This window comes from Catharus ustulatus, chromosome 9 (assembly GCF_009819885.2).
Source record: "Catharus ustulatus isolate bCatUst1 chromosome 9, bCatUst1.pri.v2, whole genome shotgun sequence".
In the NCBI taxonomy this organism is placed as follows: domain Eukaryota; kingdom Metazoa; phylum Chordata; class Aves; order Passeriformes; family Turdidae; genus Catharus; species Catharus ustulatus.
Genome location: NC_046229.1, coordinates 30680645 through 30705951, shown reverse-complemented (window position 1 = coordinate 30705951; position 25307 = coordinate 30680645). Strand labels below are relative to the sequence as shown.

At 49.8% G+C, this 25307-nt stretch overlaps 1 protein-coding gene across 2 annotated transcripts in view; it reads left to right on the top strand.

Moving 5' to 3' along the window:
* Positions 1 to 367: 367 nt before the first annotated feature.
* PBX1 (PBX homeobox 1) overlaps positions 368 to 25307 on the top strand; it is a 127305-nt gene continuing 102365 nt past the window's right edge. For both annotated transcript variants that reach the window (XM_033067448.2, XM_033067449.1), the window contains exons 1-2: positions 368 to 805; positions 3355 to 3428. In XM_033067448.2, coding sequence (XP_032923339.1) covers positions 615 to 805; positions 3355 to 3428 — 265 coding nt within the window. In that variant the 5' untranslated portion in view covers positions 368 to 614. The remainder of the gene's footprint in view (positions 806 to 3354; positions 3429 to 25307) is intronic.

The following is a 25307-nucleotide window of genomic DNA, read 5'->3' as shown; positions in this document are numbered from 1 at the left end:
GGGGGAAAGTTTGGAGCCCTCCCCCGGTGCGCTGGGGCTCCGCCGCGCTCCGGCCGCGGTAGCTCCGGCGCTGCCATCGCGGGCGGCCGCCCCGCCGCGGCCACCGCTGCCGCCTCCTCCTCCTGCTCCCCGGGCGCAGCCCCTGCCCCCGGCCCGCCCGCTGCCTCCCCTGCGCGGGGCTGAGCTGCCCTGCTTTTGGAGTCGCCGCCGTTTCCCCTCCCTTCCCCGGAACCCCCCCCTTTCCCTCCCTCCTCCTTCCCTCCCTCCCTCCTCCCTCCTCCCTCCTCCTCCTCCTCCAGCAGCCAAAGGGATTTTTTCCCCTTTCTTTTTTCTCTCTCCTTTTTTTTTTTTTTTTCTCTCTCCCCCCCCCCTTTCATTTTTCTCCTCCTCCTCTTCCTCCCCGCCGCGGAGCCGGGCGCCAGCGTGAAGGATAAATAAAAAGCGAAGAGGAAGAGGCTGGGGAGGAGGAGGAGGAGGAGGAGGAAGGGGGGGGAGGAAAGAAGAAGAAGAAAGCGAGCAAGAAAAGAAAGCGAGGAGCCAGGCGGCCAGCCCAGCCGCGCCGCTCCCGGCAGCCAGGGCAGGAGGCGGCGGCGGAGCGGGGCCGGCGGCCGGCGATGGATGACCAGCCGCGGCTGATGCACACGCACAGCGGGGTGGGGATGCCGGGGCACCCGGGCCTGTCCCAGCACATGCAGGATGGACCAGGCGGGGCGGAGGGGGAGGCAGGCAGGAAGCAGGACATCGGAGACATCTTACAGCAGATCATGACCATCACGGACCAGAGTTTGGACGAGGCGCAGGCCAGGTGAGAGCGGCGGGGAGCGGTGTGGGGGGGCAGGTGCCGGGAAGTTTCCCCCGCGCCCCGGCCCGGCCTTTGTTGTCCGGCCGCGGGCGCATCGGGGGACGGGGGTCCTGCCGCTCCTGCTGCGGAGAAATGTGCCGAGGGAGGGAGGGGAAAAGAAAGGGGACCCCCCCCCTTTATTTTGATACCCCCCCCCTTTTATTACTTCCCATCTTTCTCCCACCTCCCAACTTCGTGGCGGTTTCGAGGGGTCGCCGCACCCGCAGCCTCCCCCTCCCTCCATCCACAAACTGGGCCTGGCTTTTCCCAGCCTTTTTTGGGGTAGGGGATTTAACTGCGGAAGGCGGTGGTGGTCTCCGAAAGAGCCACGGAGTGCTGCCCCGCTTTTAAGGCTGCTGTTAATGTTCTTTCTTAGGCCCCTGTAGTGGTGTTATTTTTTCCAGCGCGTTTCTGTGCTTTGAAGATGCTCATAGAAGCTTTGCCTTTTTTTGGGTGGTTTTTTTGTTTTTTTTTTCTTTTTTTCCCCTCTTCTTCTTAATTGCAGATGTATTTAAAAGGGAGGAAATAAGGCTATAAGAACCGGTGTCTGAATTGCCCTGAGCTTCGGGAAGCGCAAACCTAATGCGCACCTTCAAAGGGACTACCAAAAGTTCAGGGAGGGGAGGAAAAAAAAACCAAACCTCAAATAAAGGAATCAGAACAAAAAAGTTGCCCTGAATTGCCTGGGTTACACTTGATATTTCTTCTGGGCTGCAAAGCTCTTTGGTGTGTTGCCCTTCCTCCTGATACTTATGCCCCCGAGTTGAAGCAGATTGCTAGAATACATTGTTCCTGGAAAAACGCACCGCACTGCCCCAAAACTCGCTTTAGAACTTGCAGAAGGATAAAAGTACCCCCCAAACCTCGGCTTCCATCCTCCCTGCCTCCACAGCTTCTCTAGAGCTCCCACTTACCAAAAAGGCTGGTTGCAGGGTTCATCTTATTCATTTTCTTATGTTCTTGCAGGGGCAGAGTAGCTGTGAGGAGGAGGAGAAGGAAATCGTTCACTTTCTCCCCGGCCAGACCCGGGGCAGTGAGGGGCTCTTCCTTTGGAAAGTTGCAGGAATCGTGTGTATTCCTGCCTGGATAATTTAGTGTAGTTAATCAAATCAATAAAACCAAAGCAGAACAGAGCTAGAAGAAGACTGTATGGGTTTGCCTTGCTGGTCTATTTCAGCTGCTTCCTTACAGTATTTTGTTTTTTAATTGTTTTTTTTTTTTTTTTTTTTGTTTTGTAAATTATTATTATTTTTAATTCTGAGCTGGAAAACACACTGTATTTATCAATAACATTTGTCTTTGCATTTCCTCCTTCCGTCCTGCAATTGCACGGTTGTTTTGCTGCCTCTTTTCTTTTTGTTTGTTTGTTTTTTCTTCTTTTTTCTTTTTTTAAATGAAGTTTTGGGAAGATGCAAAGTGCGAGCATTATTAGTAAGAGGGCCCTTACAGCATATGTACGTGATTTGCGTATACCCAAATGTCTGCGCCCATCTGGGTGTGCTGATAAGGGAACGCTGTGGTTCTGCAAGGGTATATACCTTTGAGAGACTTCATCAGATATATAAATCTTTTTAACATGTTGTGGGTGGTGGGGTAAGTAGTGTGAATGTTTGCCAGATGTTCACATCGTCTTTCGCGTGTAATTTCGGTTGGTAAACAGAAATCCCTGTAACCGGCGCCCGATAGCAACAGCCCTGTGTGCAAACTGAACCCTTGGCTAAACCACCCTAAGGCTCAAGAGGGAAAAATTAAATCACACTGTTTCTTTGCCTCAGCGGCCGTGTGGTGGGTTTTAAAACCAGCCAATTAAAGCGCCCCCTCCCCAAATCTCTCCTCAAAACTCACAGGAGAACGGTCAGCTCTGGAATAACAGCAGCTGAAAGGAGCAGCGTTGAATAGCATTCCCTCCCTTTCCCAGAAGCAGCCGGCTGTGATTTTTAATGTGTTTACTGTCCCAATTGTAAAGAATTAAATTTTAACACCTGCAAATAAGCTGGATGTAAGTAGCATGGAGGCAGAGGAATGGGGTTGTCTCTCCATACGTCTTTTCTGTGCTCCGAGTTGAGCGCTGAAATTCCCTGAATTGACAGCTCTAAGCAGAGGATGTTTCCAGCACTGGGGCAAGGAGGAGTTTATTTCCCCTCTGCCTCACAGGATGAACCTAATAAAACACATGGCCTGCTGTACTATTGGAGGTGGGGGACAGGGAGAGCCCAGTGCTGTGTCTGTATTGAACAAGACAGTTGATCCAAGGTTTGCTCCCAAAAGCTTGGATCTGGCTTTGCCGTGGAGCATCGCCTGCCTCGCGCCCGCCGTGGAGCCCTTCGGTGGGAAAGGCGATTTTTGAGCCATTCCTAAGCTGGTGACATTCACCTCCCCTGCCTTGGGTAGGTAGGTGGCTGTTTGCAGCACTGGGGGCTCAAACCTGCCTTCCCTACACCAGCCAGCATGAATTTGGAAAGTTGTTCTTCATGGTGACATCCTGAGCTCACCTTCCCCTCTTTTCTCTCCAGGAAACATGCTTTAAACTGCCACAGGATGAAGCCAGCGCTTTTTAATGTCTTGTGTGAAATCAAAGAAAAAACAGGTAGGAAATCAGTGCTGTTGGTTCTGTATTGTTTTTCTTTTTTGCGCTTCAGGTATTTTATTCCCCTTAATCTGTGCCCCCGCCTCCCCATGCAGCAGTATTTAAGTGGGGAGAAATAACTCGTTGGTATTTAATGCTTCTGGCAGTGGACTTGCATGATGTGGTTTGTGCCTAGAAGAGAAAATATCGTGGTTTAATTTCTATTGTATAGCCTGCCTTTATTTATTGCTTTTTCTGGGAGAAAAAAAAAATCAACCCCCTCACAGTTTCTGTCTTGCTCTAGTTTCTTCTTTAAGACATGGCACTGCTTAAAAAACAAAATAAAATCTGAATGCAGAGTGGGTGTGTGGGAAATAATCCCAACAAAATGAAGCTGCAGTTTTATTGCCATTAGTATTCAGGTAAACACAAAGGTTTTTACTTTTTTTGAAAGAAAGGGTTAAAATGCTCTTGTCTGCCAATCATCCAGGCTAGCTCATGTAAGAACGAGTTGTCAGTTGCCTTTAGTGAAAGCAATATATTAGATTGTTAGTTACTTTAGGGTACTGTTGTTTTATGGCATGGGGTGTTCTCAGGCTTCTTTAGAAGCTAATGGCATGAGAGCCTTGGTTCTGCTGTTTCCCACTTTCCAGACCTCCTACCATGTACTAACATACTTATAACACATCCCAGGGGGGCATTTAAATTTTAAAAGCAACAATTAAAAAATAGCAGTCATCAATCAAGGGTGATCTTAAACAACAGATGCTCAGGGAAGGACATTTAGCAACACGCACCACTTATTTATGTATTTGTTGGAATCTCTTTGGAATCTTTTTTTTTTTTTTTTTTTGTCTTAAATGTAAAAGAAAAAAAAGTGGGGGGAATGATGGAAATTCGAGAGGTGGTTCATCTCTCCTGTTGGCTTTCTGAGCTGACCAGAGTTGATCTGTGGGCTTTCCCATACCGGTGTAGCTGCCTTGTTTTAGCACGCTGCAAAGTACTTGACTTTTCCCCTCCTTTCCCCCCTCTTTACAACGAGGACTGAAACAGTCAATAATTCATATCTAAGCCATATAAGCAAGGGCATGACATGAATGAAAGTGACAATAAATATGATTGCACACCCAGTTGATATACATTGATAGTTACACATAAAAGGGGAACAGCTTTCAGAAACCTGGACTAGGTTTTATTTTTTTTTCCCATTCTTAAAAATATATGTAAATATATATAAAACCTCCCAGCATGAGCAGCTGATTGAAAATACAATTGCTTGACTCTTGCAATATATATAAAATGACTAAGAGGGCCCTTTGTTAAGCGTTGTTTGTGCAGCGTGTAGCCCAGACAAAGCACCTACCGATGGCATTCGGCTCTCCCGAGTCCTCACGGCTGCGGGGCCGCCTCTGACCTTCCCGAGGAGTCCTTCCCTACAGACTTCCCGTAACAGCCAGCAGTGGCTTTGGTATGGGAACCTCCAAACTGTTGTTATGCTGTAACGTGATAGAGTCTATGTAGAGAGAAACGTTCAGGATTTTTGGTGATCCCCCACAAAAAAAAAGGAGCCACCAAGTTCCTTTCCCTCTTTTCTCTTTCACCTTTAATTTTGTGTGAGCCAAAGAGCCTTTACCTGTCTCTTCTCCACATGTGTTTGATACTGTATTTGATGCTCCATACGTTTCCTGGGCAGGGACACTTTTTGGCAGGGTAACTGTTTAATCCCAGCTCAGCTTCGCTGTCAGCGCAGTGGCAAAGTTAGGGAACGAGGAATCTGCTGGGACCAAACTTGGTGGGAAGAGCCAGGTGAGCTCAGGGATGCTGTGAGGTTCCGATGAGCTGGAGAGGGATGAGGAACTGTGCATAGCCACAGTGATGGGGTATGATAATTCCTGTCTGCTAAGTAAAATGGAAAGAGATGGTATAGGGCAAAGCATGCTGCTGGAAATAAGGTTATTCAGGTGTGAACTGGGGCTGTTTTACATTTTTGTAAATGCTATTTGTTGGTGTTGTGACCGGATTACTGGCTTACAGGGCTGTGCTGTGGAGGTCTCCAAAGAGGTTGACTCGAGATGGCTTTTGGAGCGTTGTTTATCTACCCTTGGATATGTTTGCGGTGAATTCTTTCACTTTGCAAATTCAAAGACCTCCTCCCCTCTCCCCCCATCTGCGTCCCCAAAAGTCACACTTCATAAGAAAGCAAACAACCAGATGGTTTAGGTTTATTTTTATTATTTTTTTTAAATTACTGCTTTGTGGGCCCGATGCTGGAGGAAGTTTGCCTTGTTTTTTCTGGGGCCGAGGGTACCGCCTGCGTCTGTTTGCTTACCTCTTCCTCGCGGGCAGCGGCGTGAAAGTTGAGGCAACTTCTCGCTTCCCACTTTCCATTTAGCTTCCCAGATTTTTGCATGTGTGGCGTTTGAAATCCTGGTGATTGTTTGTGGTCACTGGTGGGTGTTTGAAAGTGCGTGCGTACATCTTCCCCCCGGCGTTATGATGTGCAGAAATGTGCGTTCGGTTACCCCGCTGCCTGATTTAAGTGACTCCAGAGCCTTACAGAGACTTTACCACCATCTCTCGCAACATTATGGCTACTATTTCATAGCGTTAACCTTGTCTTGAGCAAACCCAAAGTGTCCATAAAGTTCTTAAAAAATAGGTCATCTCTACTGGCCAAAGAGTTGCCTTTTGCATTTGGGCTCTTCAGTTATTTTCAAGTATTTATTACCACTTTCAAAAATCATGATGATAAAAAAAACAACTTAGGGGGTTGCCTTTTGTCTGCAAACCCAGGGATTGCTGTTTTTGGGGTGATGTCTGTTTAAAAGTAATAAAAGTTGAGAGGCCTGATCCAGACAGGAATATGTAGGGGAGGAAAAAAATTGCTGCTTAAATATACATCGAAGTTGTCAGCGTTCATTTGGTGTGTTTTCACTTGCTGTTGGTCGCTTTGTTGCGAGGGAAGGGGCAGGACTGCCTTCAAATGGCTGGCTGGCTGGCTTTTTGGAATAATAATTATGGAAATGGGAGGCATTGTTGTCCTAAATACAATTGATTCCTCCATCAATAGGGATTGAAATCGGAAATTGCATTCCTGATTTATAAAAAGTTTGAAGGCAGGGGTAGGGGCTCTGTCTTTATGGCTGTTGTTTTTTTTTTTCCCCTTGTTTTTTTCCCCTCTCTCTTGGTTTTTTTTTTTTTTTTTTTTTTAAGCTGTTCTCTGCATGAGCAGAATAGCTAAGCAGAAGAATCAGGCAAGGCGTACGCAGACGTGGGGTCCTTGGATGGCAAACTGGAAAATATCTGCTGTCAAAATGCAGCAGCATCTATTTCAGCTGTGAGCCTTTCCCAACTCCCATCTCGTTCGGCAGGGACCGGCGGGGAGAGGCTGAGCACAGGATATATGACCATTTAATCTGATTCCTCCTCCTTAAGAGCTTTTCCCATCGTTTCACTTTCTCTGCTCATTTGGGGGAGGTGAGGGCATCGGGCAAATTCTACTTCTTAAAAAAGACCCCGACTTTGCATTTGAAATCCTGCAATTTTTATTTTCTTGCCCTCCTCTCCCTTCTGTGTTGAAGGAATTCAGGATTAGAAGAAAAATGTACATAGCACCAATACGGGGATTTACGAAGTGGAATATTTATAGACAGCACTGATTAGCTGTGCAATTGTTGTTGAATAATGAGTTTGTATTTTTTTTTCCTTTTTTTTTCTTAATTTTGGAACATAATAGCTGTATAAGGTCCCTCTTAGCTACCTTTCCCTGTGCATTATCTTCACCAAACTTAACTCAAATCAGATCTTTGGAGGAGGTAGGATTTTTACCCTTCTTGTCTTCCTTAACACCCCTTTGTTCTCTCCAGCTCTGTGTTCAATTAACACCCCCATCACAGAACTGTAGTCTTTTTTTTTTTTTTAATGTCTGTTACTGTATTTCACTTCTGACACCTCTCTTATTATTCTTGCCTGCTATTTCTCTTTAATATAGCAATTATGATATGGGATTTCTTTTTCTTCCTCCCTCCCTCTCTCCTCTTCCCCACGCCCCAAGTAAAACCCCACCAGGAGCAGCATGGGGAGAAGAGGGGCAGACGGTGTGCTGGGGTTTTTGGAGTGTGGGGCAGAGCTACAAGAGGGGTACACTGGCAAGCCCAGCGCCCCTTGGCTCACGCCTTCCTCCCAGCAGGATGGGGCAGCTTGCTTTCCTTCCCCCCAGCCCTTCCCCAGGGTATCAAATCCTGCCCTCCTCCTTATCCTGCATTTCCACCGAGGAGGTTTCCCAAGGCGCAGGAGAGAGTTCAACACCCCGATTTGAATTTCAATGCAATTCTTGCACCTAGGGCATCATTCTGCTGCTGCTGAGAAAGAAAGCTCATCAGGAAAGTGCTCAGTGCACCAGCCCTGCAGGATCCCTGCTCAGCTTTGGGCAGGTCCAGCCCTTGCCCGGCTGCTCTCCCTCCTGCCCTTCAAAGGGGAGGAAGCCTTTGCTTTGATATTTGTTATTACTATTTTTTTTTTCCTTCAAGTTGAAAGGCTTTGAAGGCAAAAGTGATGTTTCTCTCTTCATGCCAGGCAGAGTCTGCAGGGTCCCTGGTGCTGCGGCCTTGGGGGGAAGTGAAACGTTTTGGGAGAGCAGGGCCTCCAGTCCAATCCATGCTGCCTGAGGAAACCTCGCTGTAACTCACAATTAAATTGCTTCCAGAAACCTGATATGTTCAAGGGAAAGGAGGGGAGGGAATGTGCAAGGGACTGGAAGATAGGGATGGTTTAGTAGACCTTGTCTTGGTGGAGGGCTGAATTAACACAAGAGGAGCGGCTACCTCTGGGACTGGCTGGGAGGGAATGGAAACCGGTCATCCTGATGGGAGGTGGGGACATGTCCCAGTGGGTGCTGGTAGGTGGAAGGAGCAGAGTCTTCAGGGCTGAACCTGTCTCTTACAACAAGTCTGTTTTATGGGCTTTTATCTTCTGGTATGGTGGCGTCCATCAGGGATCTGCTGGGGATGGATGGCTTTGGAGGCGCGTGCATGTGGGGAGACTTTTCTTTTTTCCTTGCAATTTCATATTTTCTTCTTCTCCCCTGGTAGCATGTGGTTGGAGTTCTTTGAATGGAGCAGGCTTAATTAGTTTAATCAAAATTGGCCTTCTGCAATCCTCCAGGGGAGAAGGTGGGAAGAGCAGGGCTGCCAGTGGGCTCTTCTTCCCATCTCCACCCCCTCGGCTCTGCCATCAAAGCAGAGAAACCAGGCCTTGCTCTGGCATAACGTTCCTGCTCCTGAGGGATTCCCCACGATTTGGGGTGTGCAGAAGCCCTGTTTACTTTTTATTTCAAGGCTTGATTTTTGTGGGTGCCTGACGTTCAGCAAACTTTGTTGTGATTGCAACAGAGCGGGAAGGTGCTCTTGGAGGGTCTGCTGTGTTCTGTTCTCCCAGCCTTGTGTGTTTGTTCCTGGGAAATGAAGGAGCCAGTCTTCCAGCTCTTGATCCCTGTGCTTCCAAGTTTCCAAGCCTTTGCATCCCCAGGTTTTGGGTAGCTTTGGGTCCAGGGAAGGAGTATTCCTGGAAGGTGCTGTGCCAGCAGCCCACTCTTTGGCTAATTCCTGCTGACAGCACTGGACGAGGCACAGAGGAGAACAAATCTGTGTTAGCTATTGATGCATACTGGAGAAATACCTATATTAACCAGATGTGGGCATAAACAGCAGCTAACCAGAGCATTCTCTTCCATCAATGTTGGGTGTCTTCCCTGCTGCCATGGGTCTCTCTCCAGTCCATCTCCCCTCGCTTCTGCATGATCCTGGCAGCAGTCAGTTTGTGGGTGAGTCCGGGAGAAGAGATCTTGTTATCAGGCCTTGTAGCTCCAAATGAGAAACTCAGAAGCTCTTTCAGGCCTAAATTTCTCCTGGGAAAAGTGGTTCAAGTTCCCTTATTTGAGACCTGCAGAGGGATTTCCTCTTTGGAGTGCTGAGTGTCTGCAAGCAGAGCTTTTCTAAATGTTCTCAAATGCGAGATTTATTCCTGTTAGCAGGACTCATGCCGACCCTGGGTTTGAGGGCAGCAGTTGTAAACAAAGCACAGAGAAACTCTGAGACAATTTCATCATGGTTTGTTTTATTTTTTTTTCCCTTTCACAAGGAAATTACTGCATGCAGCAATCCTTGAGGGGAGTAGGGTGGTGGTTTAAACATAAATGGGTTTGTTTGCAGTGAGATGTAGTAGGCTGTGCTGCTGCTGGTGCTTCTGCTGAATCAGAGCTGTGGATTTTGGCAGGGAGAAGGGAGGAAGACGGGATTCCTTCTCTGCCTTTGGTTCAACACCTTATTCCCCAGTTCCTCCTTTAATCCTGGAACTACTGCCTTCTCTGCTAATGAAGCTCTGCAAAGGGTTTTGTGATCTCTTGGAATTCTACTGGGAAGCATTTTCCTACTACCTTTTTTTCCTTCCTGTGCTTGGACTTGGGGTGCTTTGGGAGACAGGAGAGCCTGTCTTGTCTGCCCTGTGCACTACAGAGGTAGTTTGCAGTTCATGCAAAATATGAGGAACCCAATAGGAGTGAGGGGTGAGTTTTCCCCTGAAGATGTGATATTATCTATTTTCCATGTTTTTTTATTATTTGTCAATTTTTATCTTCCTGCTTTGCATTCCTATGGCAATTTCTCTATGCAGTGAGTTTCTTCTGGTAAAATGTTTTGCTTTGGGAGTTGCTGTGGGGAAGGTGGGCTGCACAAAACTGGCTCCACAGCGCCCAGAGCAGGATGCCCCTGCCAGGCTCCACGCTTTTGGGCTGAGTTTTCAGGTGTTTGGGTGCTGTGCAGGGAGAAGTGATGCTCCCTAGTGCTGCAAGGATGTGCCCTGTACAGCGCCTAGCACAGGGGGACTCTGTGCTGGGTCAGGGTTTGGAAGGAGGTAATGTGATTTACAGCAATGGATCTGGTTAATAATCTCCAGCAGCTTCTGTATACTCAGGGGCTGCTCGTATTCCCAGCCAGGTGTTTGCAGACCAGATCAATATGGCCCTATTTGCATGGGGCTGTCCGTAATCTAATAAACCAACCTCAATCTGCATCCTTTGCTTTCCCCAAACATCCACCGGGTCCCAATCCGGTCGGTCTGGTGAGTGTTCCCCATGGTGGGAGAAGGTGTTTGTGAGCCCTGCCTGGCTCCTGGGCTGCCAGCCTGGGGTCACACATGCCAGCCCAGCGCTGCACCCTCTGCCGGAGCCTGGGCTGTGCGAGCACCCCGAATTTTTGGGTGTGCTTGTAGGTGCTGCGTGGTGCTTTGCAATGACCACCACCCCAGTGTGCTCCAGTATTGGGGGTTTTCTGTGAAATCCACGTCACCTTTGGGTAGCATCTGCTGGGAACTCCCTTGGAAACCAAAACTGATGGTTTTGTGGGCTGGGTGGTCAGCAGATTTTGCTTAAAACCACCTTGGAGGCGCTGCATTCCCCGGTGACTTAAATAATCCAGAGTGGTGGGTGGTATAGGGATAAATTACGGAAAACTGAGGCCTGGGGAGGCTGTGGGCTGAATACATTAGTGTGTGTTGTCAGCCCAGGCTCAGGAGGGACTCAGGTGATGCTTTCTCCCAGTGCTGGGAATCGCTTGGCCTGGAATTATTGATTTGCAACTGTGTCAAGTTAAAAAAAAAAAAAAAAGGAATAATATCTCTTGGCCTTGTGTTTGTGAGCTATGCCCCTGTACGTGTATGTGTGTATATATATATAATTTTTTTTTTTGAGCTGGAACAGAAAGGCGCTTCTGGCTCCTTTTCCTGGTGGGGAAGGCAAGGCAGCCAGAGAATGGGCAGCCCAGTGGAGGGTTTGGCTGCCAGGGAAGCAGACTGCTGCTGGTGATGCTCTGTGTTTTGGGGAGGTTGCCACCATGGATAATAGAAATCCCCTGTGACACCTTGAGGGAGCCATACATTGTCACTGTCCTTTCCCTTCCCAACCTTTTATTTATAGGAGAAGCCTTACCCAAAATAGCTTTTTTGCTTGCCCTAAGCTGATGGGCTCTTTCCAGCCCCCCCCACCCTTTTTTCCCCCGCTAAATCTACTGATAAATGGAAAACCCTCGGAAGAGCCAGTGCTGTGAGGAGCTGCTCTAATCTAAAATGATAACTTTGCCATTTTACTTCAACCTTGTTGAAAAACGAGCAGAGCTGCCTTTGCAAGTGGGATCAACTTGCTTAAATGCTGGTGCCTGGATTTTTGTTTCTCACCTGAGTACAAGCCTGGAAACTCAGTTTATCATTTCCACATCCCATTTTTGGTTTCACGCAACCTGGCTGGCCTGCCTGTCCTTGTTACCAGAAGAGGAAAATCAAGTTTCTCTCCTGGTTGGATAACATTTTCAAATTCCAGAGTGATGTCGATTAGCAGAATTAGCAGTGGCAGGTTACCCAGCAAAAATACCCGTCCAGTTGTGTAGTGTTCCTTGCTGGTTGCTGCTTCTTTCCCAGCTCCAGCGATCCCAATCCCGGATATGTCTCCACAGCATGGGGATTTTTCTCTCTTAACTCAGTGCAGTTGTTTCCTTTTGACATTTGATATTTACAAGGCTGGAGCCAAACTGAAAGTGAATCTGCCCATAACTCTACTAAATGTGCCTTTCTAATTTCAACATTAATGTTTCAAAACCCAAGCTGCTGGTGGGTGTACCTTTGCTTGTTTACACACATCCTTTTTTTTTTTTCCTGTGCAGTGATTCTCTGGTGAAACATTAGGAATGATACAATACCTGGAGCCTCTGCATGGATTGCTCTCTGGCTTTCAGCTGCAAATTTGGCTTTTAACCCCTAAGTCTCTAATTTGAAGAGGTTGCAAGTGTTTTAGGTTAGTATTTTTTGTTTGGGAGGAGTCTGCTTATATGCAAAATTATTATTGTAATGTGTGATTCATTACAATAATATTGCAAGAATTTTCAATAATATGATTGACTGCAATATTGCAATAAATTGCAAAAATATTATTTCAAATACTGCGATAACACGATGAATTTGCAATATTCTGATTGTTGCAAATTTCTAGACAAAAGGCTAGAGATTGCAGTGCACAGGGCAGAAGGAATTAGCTGGAAAGAGTTGTGGCTGTCAATCCTGACTTGATAGCACAGGACACAGCCCCCCCCAGTAGATTTCAGCTTTCCAGAAGAGCGCTTGTTCACATTTAGGGAAGCTCCAGACAGTGGGACATGCTCCACTGGTTGGAAGTGTGTTTTGAGGGGTTTATGATGCTTGCTTTGAAGGGGTCACCTCTTTATTTCTGATAGGGATTCGTGAGGCTTCTGGCTGCAGCGTGGTGCTGTGTGTGTGCCCGCCGAGAGCGAGGAGCTGCTCCCGGAGCGGTTGCATGTTTGGGGGGAGCAGGTGGCAGGAATGGTGTTTTCACTGAATGTATTATTCCCCCGGAAAACCCTGGCTGTTAGATCTGGTCAGCAGATGTGAAGTGTCGATCGGTATCGGCGGTGGGAAGGGACTTGCGATGTACTTTGCTAATGGAGAAGAACCCGAGGAGCAATTCCCTGATTTACGCTTTCGGCAATGTGAAACGAAACCGTCTGAAGCGCTTTGCTCAGCGAACTCTTAGCAGACCACTTCTTCCTCCCTGCTTCATGCAGATTTTTCCAAAGAGGCTGTTTCCTGGCTCTGATGCTGGATGGACAGAGGTGGCTGTGGGGCATGGACCTCTTAAATGCATCTGGAGGCACAAAGCATCCAGTATGGGAGCAGGGAGCAAGCGGTGCCCGCTATAGCTCATTCCAAAGCCCCGGTGCAATTCTGTCCCCAAGTGGCTGAAAAGGTCATTTAGCACAAGAGCAAACGTTTATTTATTTTTTTTTTCACTCCCTCAAATAGTCAAATTAGCATCCTTCCTCTGCCACAGGAGCTGCAGAAGGGAGCATCCTGAGAAGGATTATAGGTAGGAGTGCCTGGGCCTGGGCTGTTCCTCTCCCGAAGGTCCCCGGCTGCTATTTGCACATCCCAGTGTCTGACTGCGGCTGGCATTTCCCCTGTTTGCTGGAATTTACTTTCTGCCTGGCAAGGGCATTGGGTAACATTTGCACACCTGGGCTGCTTAAGCTGTGGAGGGCTGGGGGGATGTGTTGGAGAAGGTCAGGGGTCTCTGCTTTCCTTGTGGGCAGGAGGGAGCAGGGAGAGCAGCTGCTGGTGCTGTGTCCTCTCCAGAGGCAACACGCAGGAGGAGGAAGATGGTGTCGTGTAATGTCATGATACCTGTGCAGCCATGTGGACCTGCTCTGAGTTGGGTGGATGCAGGGCTGGCCCTGGCTCTGGAGAGCAGAGATCCTGCTTGGTTTCCTCTTGTGGATGGATCAGTTGGGCTGTGGGTGCCTGGTTGGTTTTTATGGTGGTGGAGAGGACTGTTTCTCCTTTTTGGATAGGATTGCAGTGCTTGTCCAGCAGGTGCACAGCCCAGGTGGGAGTTTTCCTTAGAAAAAACTCTTCTGCATCCAGGTCTAGAAAGTCATGGAATCCTCACTTGTGGGCTCTTGAGGGTGAGGATGTACAGCAGCATGATGACATGGCTGGAGGTTTAGGGAGACTATCCCAAGGGCAGACTGGAATTGTTTACCATGAAAAACTCACGAGTAGTATGGAAGGAGGTGAGACACAGTAGAGGATGGTGGTGGTAGGGGAAGTCCCTGGTCTTTCCATGTGTCCTGAGGCAATGGCGAAGTCCATAGGGGTAGAAGGACAGAATTTTATTTCCCTTTTTCGGGGGTGTTTGGTTAGGCCTTTCAGGTGTCCTTCTGCAAAGGCAGCACATCCAGGGGTCTGAGAGCCTGAGGCCAGGACAGAAAGTGAAGCCCATGGTGCCGCAGTGCTCCAAGACCCCTTTGGGAGCAGCGGGCACGGCTGGCGGAGCACGCCAGTGCTGCGGGCAAGGACAGCCAGTGGACCTGCTGCATCATCCTGGGCTGGGACTGGGAAAGGAGCTGTGCAATTAGGAGAGGTCTCTGCGGTTTGTGTTTGAAAGGAGCTCCATTAGGGTAATTCTTAAGCTGCTGTTTAATCAGAAGGCTGTCTGCTAATAGAGAGGGAAACACTGGGTGGGTCTGTGGTTGTGCTGCATCCCCTCTTCCTGGTTCCTTTTGCTTTTTTTAATTGCTTTTGCTTCACCCTTTGGGAATGCTACCCCAGAGGCACCCAGGTGCTCAACAGCACCATTGGGTAGTGCTTTCCAAGGATTTCCTTGGCCTCTTGCCTATTGCGTGTAGCTGTATCCTGCTGCATTCCTCTTGGTGCATCTCCTCCCTGTGCACAGGCTCCGGTGCTGGGTCTGACCCTGGGCAGATTGCCCTTGCAGGTTCCCAAGGGAAGCCACTCCTGATGGCTCCATGGAGGGCTCCTTAGAGTCAGCAAGGAGCAGAGAGGAGACCTAAATGAAGAACAAATGAGAACCATATAGAGACAAATGGGAATCAGATTTAGGAAGCGGACGAGACAACCCTTTGGAAGGGGCAGGGGGGATGTTTGCTTTAATCAGTCTCCTTGGGTTTCAAGCAATAATAAAGCAGATTTGTTTTCTTTTACCTTCTCTTCCCCAGCCCCCACTTTTTCCCTCTGTTTCCTCTTCCTTGCTCTTCTCAAAACAGCCCTGGATTCAGCAGCACCAACATCTCCTTCCCAAGCTCCCACTTTCTGCAGATAGGATTGCTGACCAATCCAGTCAACATCCTGTCCATTTTTTTCCCCCTCCTTCTGTCTGGTTCAGACTGGTGGGAGTTTGTTGCCTTGAGACAGGCTACCTTGGCTGAGCTGCTGGGTGCAGGTCCCTCCTACTGCCAGATGAAGTTTTTTGGACTTTCCAAAGTGAGCAGGGGAACAAACTCTTCCAAATGGGCTGCGGTTTTCTGCATGGAGTCAATCTGCCCTGGCATGCTCTGCTGTGTGCTTTACAGGCAGTCCCCAGGGACTGGCCGTGCTTGGAGGAGATCAAAGTTTCCCCATCAGAGGTCTTGGGCAATGCCTCTGAGATGCTTGAGTGACCTCCTCACATGTGCTCCTCTGGGATGTGGTGGTAGCTGCAAGGGGGGATGCTGCTTTCCCAGCCTGCACAGATGGGTTGGTTCCCTGCAGAAATGCGCTTTCTTCCCCCCGCCTTTTTTTTTTTCATTCTTCCCTGGTCATTGTCTTGGTGCAGAGCGGGTGGATCTTGGGAGGGCTGGGGCTGTGTGTAGCTGTGAGTCAGTGAAGCTGAGCCTTTGATCTGTTCCACTTTCTGGTTCTGGTGGTGAGTTATTACCTTCCCAAATAGAGAGACCAGACTGGAGCTGGCATTAGTGATTGTTGTGACCGTTTCTGCAGCTCTCCTGTGCCGGGAACCACAGAAGGGATGAGATTTCTCCTACCCTGAAAGGGAATGTGAGCTCTGCCTGCTGCTGTGGCTGCCTGGTTGGGGAGATCTCACCAGTGCCTTCTGCTGGGCTGCTGTGTTTGTTTTCCAGCTAGAGCTTTCTTGTGCAGGGCTATTTTTCTATTTGTTGGTGTTTAGTTCAGAGACAAGGCATATAGGGTGATCTCCAGCGTGTTCCAGTATATTGCTTTCAAGTGCTTTCTTAGGTTTTGTAACCCCCATAGTCTGTCTTGTGTAGGATTCCCCATCCTGGAGAGTAAGTTCATCCAGTCTGCTGGAATTTCCAGGGAGGGCTGGTGGTGAACAGCTTCTAGTATGTCCCTCAGGTTCCCAACTGCTTGTGCCTCAGGCAGAGACTTCCAAGGTGGCAGAGCTGGTGTTCCCAGCCAGCCTGTGGGGCTGAGGGTCCCCTCTGGTGTTCATTGGGTGGTTTGTCCAGGACACATACACCTGCAGCACTCAGCAGCGAGTGCTGCAGAGCTGCCTGTGGAGTTGCAATTGTTTTCCTGACTGACTTGGCACATGTTGTGCCGAGGCTCTGCCGATCGATAATCTTCAATGGAGGCTGTGTCCCATCCCAGGGCAGGCATCTTGGCTGCTGGGCAAGAGCTATCCAGGAGAAAAAGTGTGTGGTGGCTCTGCTGCCCAGGAGGGGCTGATTTACCTAATACCTGTAAGACTTCCACAGGGCTTTCCAGTTGCAAACTGGTTTGGCTTAGCCTTGAAAAGCAGAGTGAAGCAAAGGGAGCCAAGTGTGCCCTGTGGTGGCTTTTCCAGATCCCAGAGGTCGGCACAAGGGAAATCAGTTCTGCCCCAACACAGCCTGAGCCTCCTCCCTTGCTCAGAGCAGCAGAAATCGTGGCTGTAAACCTTCACCCCGGTATGTGACTGTGCTGTGGGCAGTGCTCTCTCAGCCCTCCGGGTGGGTGCCAGGGAAGCTCACGGGTGCTTTGGTGCCCTGGCCCTGGCTGCATCCCAAAACTCCCTGCCCTGCACTGTATTTCATCTTCCCATGCTTCCACAGAGGTCTGTGCAAAGTACTTCATGTTGCTGCCAGCAAGCTTCCTTTTACCCATGCCACGGTGGGACTTTTAAAAAAATTTTATTTTATTAGGAAATTCCCATTTGGTTGCTTTAAAAAGCAAGCCCTTGTGGCTGGCCCCTGGCCCGCCGCTAACAGATTTGTTTGAGAAAAGGCTGCGTTGGCATCCTGCTTTATTGAACATGCCTCCTGGGAAGGCGGTTTGAATATCCTTCTGTCTCCTCGGAGCAGGGAGCTCTCAGGACTGCCTGCCGCCATGGGGATGGGGAATGCTCTCCTCTCCCTTTCCCTCCCACCCCTTCCCCTTGTTCAAGCCTCCCTTTTCTTTTTGTTTTTTCCCCTCTTTTTTTTTTTTTTTTTTTTTTTTTTTTTTTTTTTTTGAGGAGAGAGAGCGCTATGCACGGTGTGTCCCGCTCCATGCGGCTTTTCTCTTTCCCCACGGAGTTCATCCAAAGTTCGTATCCAGACGATGAACAAAGTAGCTCAGACCTTTTCCTGACTCCTCACCCTTTGTCCTCATCACTTAGTGACAGACAGGAATCAAATGCCACAGACAGGCTGACGGGACAGGGCTGTGTGAAAGTCCTTGGAGGAGGAGGAGTGGAGCAGTGCTGGCTACATGGGGGACTCATGTTTAAACTCATCTCCCCCTCCCTGGGGAAAGACCAGAGCTACTTTTACTTTGAAGGGCAGAGGGGAGGTGCAGTGTTTTATATATATGTATGTATTTTTAAAATTTTTTTTTCTGTCAGAAACCGGATAAATAGTAGGGAAGGAGGACCGGATGGAGTTAGGCTCAGTGTTTAGCGCTGGGTGTGCCTCCCGTTGGGAGGAGGGGAAGGAAGGGGCTACAGGCCATTATGGATCAGAGGGATGGAGGCTGCTGGCCTGCCTGCATTGCCTCTCTGCTGGAACAGCTTTGCCCTAGGGAGGAGGGAGTGCATGGTGCTGCAGCCTGACTGTTCCTAAAGACTGTCTGTGTTAACACTTATTATAGGCTATCTTGGTCTGTATTATATCCAGCCTTCCCCTGGCTTTGGAGCTCTCCTCTGTGCACTGAGGGGTACCCCTCTGATGGGGCAGGGAGCTGGGGTTTAGTGCTGGGAACCTCTCTGTGCTGGGGTAGCGTGTCCGGGCTGGTGTAGCTGGGCAGCTGCCCAGGGTGGGCTTCTCATTGCTTCCAGATCTAGGAAGGGACCAGACCTGGTGTTCTGGGTGCTCTGGGGACTTGCTTCAGCCTGTCAGGAAGGGAAAGGAGCAATTTAACCTGTTTGTTTGTTAGCACTTGTCTAACTCATTCAGCTGTCAGGACTGGGATGATTCCTGATCAGTATTTATCCCTCTTCCCAATGTGTCCTCCCCAGCATTCACCCCTATTTTAATGAGAAATGATGACACATCCCAGACAAGGAGAGGATGGAAGCCCCTCATGGCAGAGATTGTGTGGAGGCTTTTATCAGAGCTGGGTTGGCTGTAGCCCAAGTGTGGCAGAGTTTTGGAGGGTAAGACTCAAGTCTTCAGGGAGAGGAGGTCTCCACAAAATGCGTGGTGACCCTTTGTTCAGGGGTGTTCCTCATGAGGTGCTGTGACCCAGCAGATGTGCTGGTGCCTTTCTCTTGTCGGGGAGATGTGAATGTCCCTTGAATAAACTAGCTCCATGGTATGAGGCATGAATATGTCATTGGGAGGGAGGGGAAACACTGCTGTCAGAAAAGGACTTTGAAAGGACCATTTGCATTTGGTCCTTAAATCCTTAGAAATGCTGTCAGTGAGAGGAGGTTCTCCCGAGTTCAGTTTGCATGTGGAGAGAGACTGCTCATGGCTTAAATGAGCAAGGTTAAGGCTTTCTTCCTGTGCTGGTGGAGGAGAAAAAAAAATGCTCAACAAGCCCCAGGACTGTGTTCCTATGTTCCCTAGGGAGGTGAGGCGACCACCTCTTTGTCCCCAGGCAGAGCAGGTTGAGTCTTTATCCCAAGCCTTGCTGCAGCATTCCTCATGCCTCTGGCTGCTCTCCTCAAGCCCACACTTGTAGGGGGTCATCTTGGAGGCAGCAGGAAGGGGCCGGGGTGGTCCAGGTTTTGCCCTCTTTTGTTTGCTGATTTTGCAGAGCTTGCTGGTCTGGGCCCTGGCCAGCTCGGCTGACTCACAGGAATCCTCTCACGAGTCTCCTACACCCTCCATTACCTGATCCGTGTGCTTCCTGGCGTGAAGGGAGCTGTGCTTTTGTGCAGCTCGTGTTGGCCGCAGGCTGCTGCGGGCAGGGAGCACAGCCTGTGTCACCCTTTGCAGTGCTCGCTGCCATCAGCAGTGACCATCTTCCTGACCCCGCAGACAGCCCCCAAGTGCCTTTACAGAGGCATTTGCTCTGCTTGAGAGGTCAAAGGAAAGACCTCCTTGCTAGTTTAAGAAGTGTGTGTGTGAGGGGGGTGTCCACATGCCTCTTAGCTGGGTTTTGTAGGACTACTGCCTTTCTGTTCAACAGGTCAGACCTAGAGGAGAGATTGTAGCAATAAGAGTTTTTAGTATCCACCGGCTCCTTGCAGCACTCCCTATCTCTGGTAAATGGCAGCGGGTCAGCTGGAGGTGACCACAATCGAGTCAAAATTGCCACGTTTTGGTGCTGCAAATGCTGCAGTCCCTGTTGAGCAAAGGTGGGTGTGAGATGCTTGCAAATCCCCTGGCTTGCAAGCTGGGGAGTCTCCTGGAGTTCCTGCCTTGCCAGTTGTGCTGTGAGGATTTTTGCACGCAGCTTTACTTTCTCAGGGAAGCAGCTGGGGCATGTTCCCATCTGAAGCTGTGCCCCTGTGAGGTGCTTGGGTTGGCAAAGCGCTGCTGTTGCGTCAGGCTGGGCCATACCCAGTGAGCACGGGGGGAAGGTTCTCATGCCTGTGGCAGAAGCATCGCTCAAAATAGTTCCATATTGTGGCTCCTCTGGGGGTTTTGGGAGGTTTGTGGCTTGTTTGCATGTGCCACACGTGAGTTTCTGTCCCGTGGGTCCTGCTGAGTTGCAAGATTTGGGTGTTTGGTGGCTTTCTGGCCTGTGGCTGCCAAGCTGTGTGTGATGTTGTGCAAGCGGTTTGCATCATGTGTGAAGTTTGAAGGAGCTTTGTGGAGAACTGGAGAGCAGGAAGGTGCTGGTTTGGTACAATCAGGGAGTCACATCCTCACTGAACTAAGGAGCAAACCTCTGTGTGTGCCAAGGGGCAACCTGACCTGGTACAGTGACAGGGAGGGCATTTTTGGGGTCTTGCGAGCCATGTCCAGCGACTCCTTCTTGTGTGACACGGGACCATTGAGGGGCTTCACTTGACTGATCGTTCACAGAGAGGAGACTTCTGGATGTCCCTGGGAGCCAGAGGAGTGGAGCAGCCTTGTGCAGGACTGCAGGCTGGAGAAGCAGTGTTCTCCCCTCTTGCCATCGTGAGGTTATGGCCATGGTAGGGTGCACTCCTCTAGGACAGTGGCTGAGGTTTAGGTCTCCCCTAATCTGAGCTTCCCGCTAGCAGGGCCTTGGTGCAGACTGTTGCTAAAAGAGGAAGGCGGTGTCCTGAAAACGCCCTCCTAGGTGACTTAAGCACTGAAGTTTTATCGCCTTTTCGGCAGAGCTGGAGTCCCACTGCTGGGTAAAAATTAGCCACTTGTTCGAAGTTGTGGGCTCGCTCTTTGCCAGAAGTCTGTGTGCATGGGTACAGAATGGAATTGGGATATTGCAGGGCAGCACTGCTGCGTGCCTGTTCTGCATCCCAGCAAATGCCACAGTGTCCCCCAAGGCGTGTGCTCGGTGGCTGAGCCAGCCCCGAGCCGAGCCCTGCTGCCGTGTCCCCTTGCCCGCTGTGGTACTCGGCGGCAGAGCCTTTGTCAGCCGGCCAGGACCCCACAGTGCTCAGCCAGCCTCTCCGAAGTGCCAGCGCTCGGCTCCTGGCCCCCCTCCTCGCCTCTGCCCCAGCATTTATCAGCAACCTCCCTTCCCTCCCAGCCGCCAAATTCTTTCTCCGTGCCGTCATCCTCCGGCCAGAAGCCGCCCCGTCCCACTCTCTCTCCCTCCCTCCCTCCGAAACCAGCCCAGAACTGCTAGGCAAACATTTTGCCTGTTGTTATTACAGTATTCCCATCTGCATACTTAGTCATAAACCCCTTTTAATTCCAGCCTTTTTCTGGGGCGGGGTTAAGAGTTCAAACCCATCATTTTTCTTTTGGGGCTGGAGGCTTACAAAAGCAGCCCGTGGCGAGATTGTTCAGTAGGATGGGGCCGAGAGCGAGTTTAAGGAGAGGGACAGGGGGAGGGGATTGCACTCAACAGTACTGACTGTGCTGCCCCTCATCCCCAGGGAAGGCTTTGGATGAGGTTTGTGTGGGGCTGGCTGGGGCAGGGGGTGCTCTCTGCCAGCCCCTTCCTTTCCCCTTCCAGCAGCTCCCATCCAGAGGTGGATGGGGCTGGCCCCTTGGTGGGGAGGCATCAAGTCATGCTGCTGCTGCTCTCGCCTCCTTTGCTGGAGCCTTTGGATAATGGAATGCCAAAAGCTAAAAGGAGAGTTCCTGACTGTGCAGGAACAGCCCTGGATCTGTGCAGAGGTCTCTCCAGGAGAGCTTCCCAAGAACAGCTCGATGCTGCTGATCCTTTAGTTATGCAAAGGATGCTGTCAGATTCCCTTTGCCCAACTCTCCATGCCCTTACTTTAAAAGGCTGTGCCCTCCTCCCTTGGGGTAGTGAGGGTCCTTCTCCGTGCTGCTGCTGTGCTCACCTCCCACCCTGTGGAGGCATCTCTAGGCTGGATGAGCCCAGATATCTCTCCACGTCTACCAAAAAACACTGGAGTCTGTTGCTTGTGAGCCTACCTGGACTTAATAGGTAGTTGTAGTAAGAGTTCCCTATTGTCTTTGGGGTGTGGCTGCTTTTAATTCCCTCTGTGGCAAGGGTTCATAGGTGCTGGCACTTCCCACCAGCCCAATGCTACCCCGTGGTAAGGAATTCCTGCCCTCCCTCTGCTCCCCTGTGATCTGATGTGGGTAAGGCAGTAGGAGGCAGAGAGCTCCAAGGACTGTGATTAATTCCTGTGCAAGGTTTGGTGCCTGCATCCTGCCCCTGTAGCTGCTGCTGGACCCCTAGACTGGCTGCTGACCTGGGTCTGATGGGAGATCCCTCCTTCCTCTTGCCTGTTGCAGATGCAATGCTGCATCCCTGTGGGATGGGGTGTGGAGTAGTTATTGGTTTGGGGCTTGAGAGGCATTGGCATCTCCCTGTCTTTTGGGCAGGATGAGGTCTTTTCCTGCCCCACTCCAAATTAAAAGGTCTCAAGGAGGAAAAGAAATAAAAGTGTGCATTTGGGTTGACAGAAATGTTGTACAAATTTGTGCAGCTCAATTTCCCAACATGTTTCAGTAAAGAAGAATCTCCCGCTTTGCTTTTGAGAAGTGTTAAAGATGGAGACGTCTCATATTTACATATTTGAAATTAAGCCTTTGCCTTCTTTATTAGAAGAATTTCTCTTAAATTTGACTTCAGTTTCAAATTACAAATACCTTTAATGAAAATTCCATCTCTCAAGTGGTGCTGTTAAAAAAAAAAAAAGCCCTGAGAGAACAGGTATTTGGGCAATTCTGTTGGAAAGTTACTGAAAGGCAGGAATGCAGAAAGAACTTCCACTTCTCTCTGCATATCGCCCCATTCCATGTGGGGTTGTTACCCCATATGGACTATGTGATGGCTTCTCATTGTAGTTTTCCTGCCTCCTCCACTGGTTTTCTTAGATGGAGGGTTTTATCCATGACACTGTGGATATTGAACAGCCACAGGAAAATAATCTAAACAACATGCTCTGTATTTTAGCAGATCAGGTAGGAGCTTTCTTTAAAAGCACTGTGATCTTGCAGCTGTACCCAGCTGGTGGATCCCTGGCAGGATGAGTGGTCCAAATTTGCATCTAAATTATCTTTACTGCCTGATCCCTGAAACTGCACTTCTAGGTGGAGAGATTTTAATTTTTTTTCTACGTGGGTGCTGAATGGTTATTAAGCTGCTGTAGAGGGAAGGAAGCTTGTCACTCGAGAAATTTGGTTTTAGTCCCCATTAATCTCGGAGGCATTCAATTCTACTGGCCTGAACACTCGGGTCCCTTGATGTGATAAGCCTCAGCATGTGTTAGATCTGCACTTTTCTCTTTGCAAGTGCAAGGGTGGAAGGGGAAAGGTCCTGCTGTGAACTGGAGCAGCTTGTGAGCTTTTCCCTTTGTGGGGAGCAAGAGGGGGGGCTACCACGACTCCTTCCAGCTGTGAGCATGCCTGGGATTGTGTTCTCCTCGGGACTGTGTGCTCGGAGCGCAGGGCTCTGCCTACCTGCCCTCGGCAAGCCTGGCAAGCCATGGCTTGCAAGACATGGCAGGTCCTGCGCACAGCCTGCCTGCCTTGCTGTAGCCTCCCCTGGCTTTGGAGGGGATTTGGGCAGCTCACAGGCAGCCACCCATTCCTGGCCTTTCTGAAGGGGTGCTGCTCTGTCCCCACTGCCATGCAGAGTTTTGGGAAGCAGCTTTTGTCTCCACAAGCAGTGCTGAGCTGTGCTGGCTGCTCGGAGGTGCCAGAGGAGAGGCTCTGCAAGGTGCACACAGCGTTTATTAGACCTGTTTAACAGGAAGCTTACATCTCCAAAAAGGACTGGCTGGACTGCCTGGTGCGGGGCAGGAGAGCGGCTCAGCCCTTGTGCAGGAGCCAAAAGAGGTGTAGGTTTGGTTTCTGGGCAGGCCGTGCTGTTGAGTGATGCTGGTCAGGTCACTGTGCTCCCTTGCTGGCCTGCCTGTGCGGCAGGGACATCTGTATCTGCAGATCTTACGGCTCTTTGATCGATTAAAGCAACTCGGGCTGTTGCAGAGGAGGGAGCCTGCCTGTTGTCCTCTGCCTTGCCTCGTGCAGCAAGGGTTTTCTGGCAGGATCCTGGGCAGGAGAGGGGAGCGCTGGTGGAGTTGGTTTTGAGTTTTCTTCAGAGAAACACAGACCGTTGACCCCATAGGTGTTTGAAACCTTTTCTGTCTTCCACATCTCCATCCTCAAGGTAGATGCATCCTCAGGATTTGGATCCTTGCAGGCATTGCTCCCTGCAGGTGCCAGCAGGGAGATTGCAACACCATGTCCTGCCTCCCACACGGAGCTGCTCCAGCAGGAGGGGAGCTGCTGCCTGGAAGGGCACAGGTTACACGATCTGTATTTGAAGATTTCATTAAATCAGGATTAATTTAGAGCTGTCTGTGTGTGCAGTTTCACCTTCTTCTGCAAACGGGCACCTTGCCTGTGCCAGGAATTGGAAACGTGGATTATGCACACTCCTCCTCTTCCCGTCTCCTTTTATTCGAAAATGAGAGGGCTTGTGAGATTTCCCCCCACCCACCCTGTGCTAACCTGTGCCTTTTGCTTTTCTGCTGCCCAGTACCTTAATTACAGCCGAGGAAATGACGTGCTGGTAAATCTTGGGAGAGGTTGGCCCTGCCACATGCCAGCCCTGGGACGTGGACGTGCCATCCTGGCTCCAGCTCCCTCCCAACCATAAGCACATTTCCATCACTGCTCCTTCAAGCTCTCTCCCTCTCTCCTTAACGTGCTGCTTGTGTAATTGTTGGCTGTTTGTCTGCTAATGATTATAAATTAGTGGCCGAGTGTATAAAAAGTTAATGAAGTTCTGTTGGTGGAACCATTACGCCTTCCCAGGCTGGCACGTACAGGTCGGCCGAGCCGGTAAGAAAAGCCAGACACCGAGTCCGGCCTTTCAGGGGATCAGGTTTCAGCTCGCTTGCTCTTTCCTGCTGTGTTTTTTCTTGCTGGATGGAGCCAAAGTTGAGCGCTGGGAATGCCAAAAGGTGGCAGGTGATATTTTCTCTGCTGTGGAGTGCAAAAAATCACCACAGTGCTTGGATGCCTCCTGCCATCACTTATTTCCAGCCACTGTCCCAAGGGCACATCCTCTACTTGTCTCCTTTCTGGCTGTTTCAGGACAGGGGTCTCAGGATACCCTGGACTCCTCAGATTTCTGCACATGGGCTTCTTGGGTTGAACCCAAATATCTCAGACCCCTTCATTTTCTGCTGCCTTTCTTCTTGAGCATCTAACCATGACGTGGCAGTAACAGCTTCTTCCATCACAGAGCTCATCTAGAAGGTGTAGAATGGGTGTTGGAGGGGATGGCATGATCATACAGGTAGAAATCTACCTTCTGTAAACTGCCCACCCCCTTAGTTTTTTTCCTCAACACTCAGAACTTGGCAGGACTTTAACTGTGTGCCCTGGCATTTCTCTGGGTGGAGGCAGGCTTGGCATAGGGCTTGCTAAAATGAACCGAGTGGCTTAGGGAAAAAGGTGGTGATAAAAAAAGAAGGTGCTCTCCTTGCTGTGGTGAGGTTTCTGGAGATGTCTCTTGGGCTCTGGCACCCCTTCTCTGAAAGAGCTGTGGAAACTTGGCAGTAGGGCTGTCTTGTGTCATCCTCATGGAAATTCA